The 1,699-nt window shown below is 34.0% G+C and overlaps 1 protein-coding gene across 1 annotated transcript; it reads right to left on the reverse strand.

Moving 5' to 3' along the window:
* Positions 1 to 24: 24 nt before the first annotated feature.
* On the reverse strand, positions 25 to 1,645 carry LOC112457559 (the record flags this gene model as incomplete). The annotated part of the gene is made up of 5 exons (XM_025020704.1): positions 1,089 to 1,645; positions 808 to 932; positions 645 to 749; positions 295 to 565; positions 25 to 192 (listed from the first exon to the last, which is right to left on the reverse strand). Coding segments are annotated over exons 1-5 (835 nt in total), but the record flags the coding sequence as incomplete, so codon positions are not given.
* Positions 1,646 to 1,699: the final 54 nt, after the last annotated feature.

A 1,699-nucleotide genomic window follows, 5' to 3' on the forward strand; every position in this document is an offset into this window, starting at 1 on the left:
GATTTACAAATAACAAAGTTTTACGAACGTAATCTTGTTGTAAGTAGAGGAATGTCTGTAAATTAATCTTGCAAACATTGAAATCACTTACGCTTTTATTATCAGGCGTTATAGAACCAACTGCGGGATGTTTATTTGATACTGTCAGGTTGTTTCCTGTAACCACATTTAAATTGTTGCCTTCATTGAAACCTGTGAAAAAGTGATCAATTACATAATAATAATTGTATTATTATTTCATATTGCACAATATAGCTGCTATGTTGTGTATATTAAACATATATATATACGAACTTTGAATTTCTTTTCCTTTTAAGATTGCAGATTCCTGCAATTCAACATTCAATCGGCGTAATGATTGTACTTCTTCCTCTAATGCCACAATAGTTACTTCCATATCTTTTTGTTTAGCAATCCATTCCGCATTTTCTGCAATTATTTTTTCTTTTTTTTGGAGACTGTCTTTTAAGAAGTCACACTGGGTTTTATATGCGTTTACAGTACTTTTTGAATCTTCAATTTCAATATTTAAAATCGACGAGCTTCTGTTGCAAGTGCTATGTTCCTGTTTAATAATGTGTTTGTTATAATTGCATAAATTACTTTATATCAGGTATATAAAAATTTGTATCAAATTTTCATACCTGGTATTCTTCAACAGATTGTGCATTAATTGCACACAAAGCCTGACGTTCTTTCAATTGCTTTAGCCTATGTTGTTTTCTATTTTCTAAATCTTCATCTATCCTCTATAAAAGAAACATAAAAAATTTACTGTAGAGTCAGTTTCTTTGTATATTAACGTACCTTAGCAGACTTTGGTGAGTTTTCAGTATCGGTGCTAAAGCTGTCAGATGCTGACAGTAGATGTTGGGACGGTGGAATATTCATCCTTTTTCTTGCCACCATTGCTTCCAATTCGCTCTTGGTACCTACAAATAATGATAATAAATTAATAATAAAAATATTTAACAATAAATTTTTATGAAAAATCTGTTGCATTAAATGTTGAATTTTTAAGGAAATTTTTGATAATCTAGTACAATAGAAAATTTAAGTACATAAGAAAATTAGATTTTTTTACTTACTTGCAGTACATAGAACGTGACCTACGACAATATCTCCATTGTGTTTAATTTTATATAATTGTCGCGGATTAAGTGGATTTTGCGATTTGAACTTTTTAATATCCCTCACCGACATAACTTTCCGAATCTCGCGGACATTTTTTGTTGGCGGAATCCGCACGTACATGTTAGGTCTTAATAAATTTCTACTTGTTTAAAAATTAACTAAAAATCATGAACTCACGTACCGTGAAAAGCTCATTGCATTGTTTAAGTCTGACCGATTTCCTCGTGTTCGGTAGAAACGACACTGTTTGCCACTTTCTGCCACTGTGGCAGAAACCGAACACGAGAAATTGGTCAAACTTAAACGACGCGAGAATCGATTAATGCTGTGCAGGCAAGAGAACCGAACGCGAATACACAGCTCAAGAAATGATATAAGGACTAAGGATGAAAATACCGATACACGCGAAAGCAGAGAAAATCACATTCGCCGGGCACTGAGAATCAACATAACGATAATATTCGGCTACTGTCTACGTGTCTATTGCCGCAAGCGTGCGCCCAATCATTGACTACTACGTCACGCGCAGCCGGGACGCACGTGTTCATATCGGAAACAAAAGCCT

This window comes from Temnothorax curvispinosus, unplaced genomic scaffold (assembly GCF_003070985.1).
Source record: "Temnothorax curvispinosus isolate PA1 unplaced genomic scaffold, ASM307098v1 QBEX01007865.1, whole genome shotgun sequence".
NCBI lineage: Eukaryota > Metazoa > Arthropoda > Insecta > Hymenoptera > Formicidae > Temnothorax > Temnothorax curvispinosus.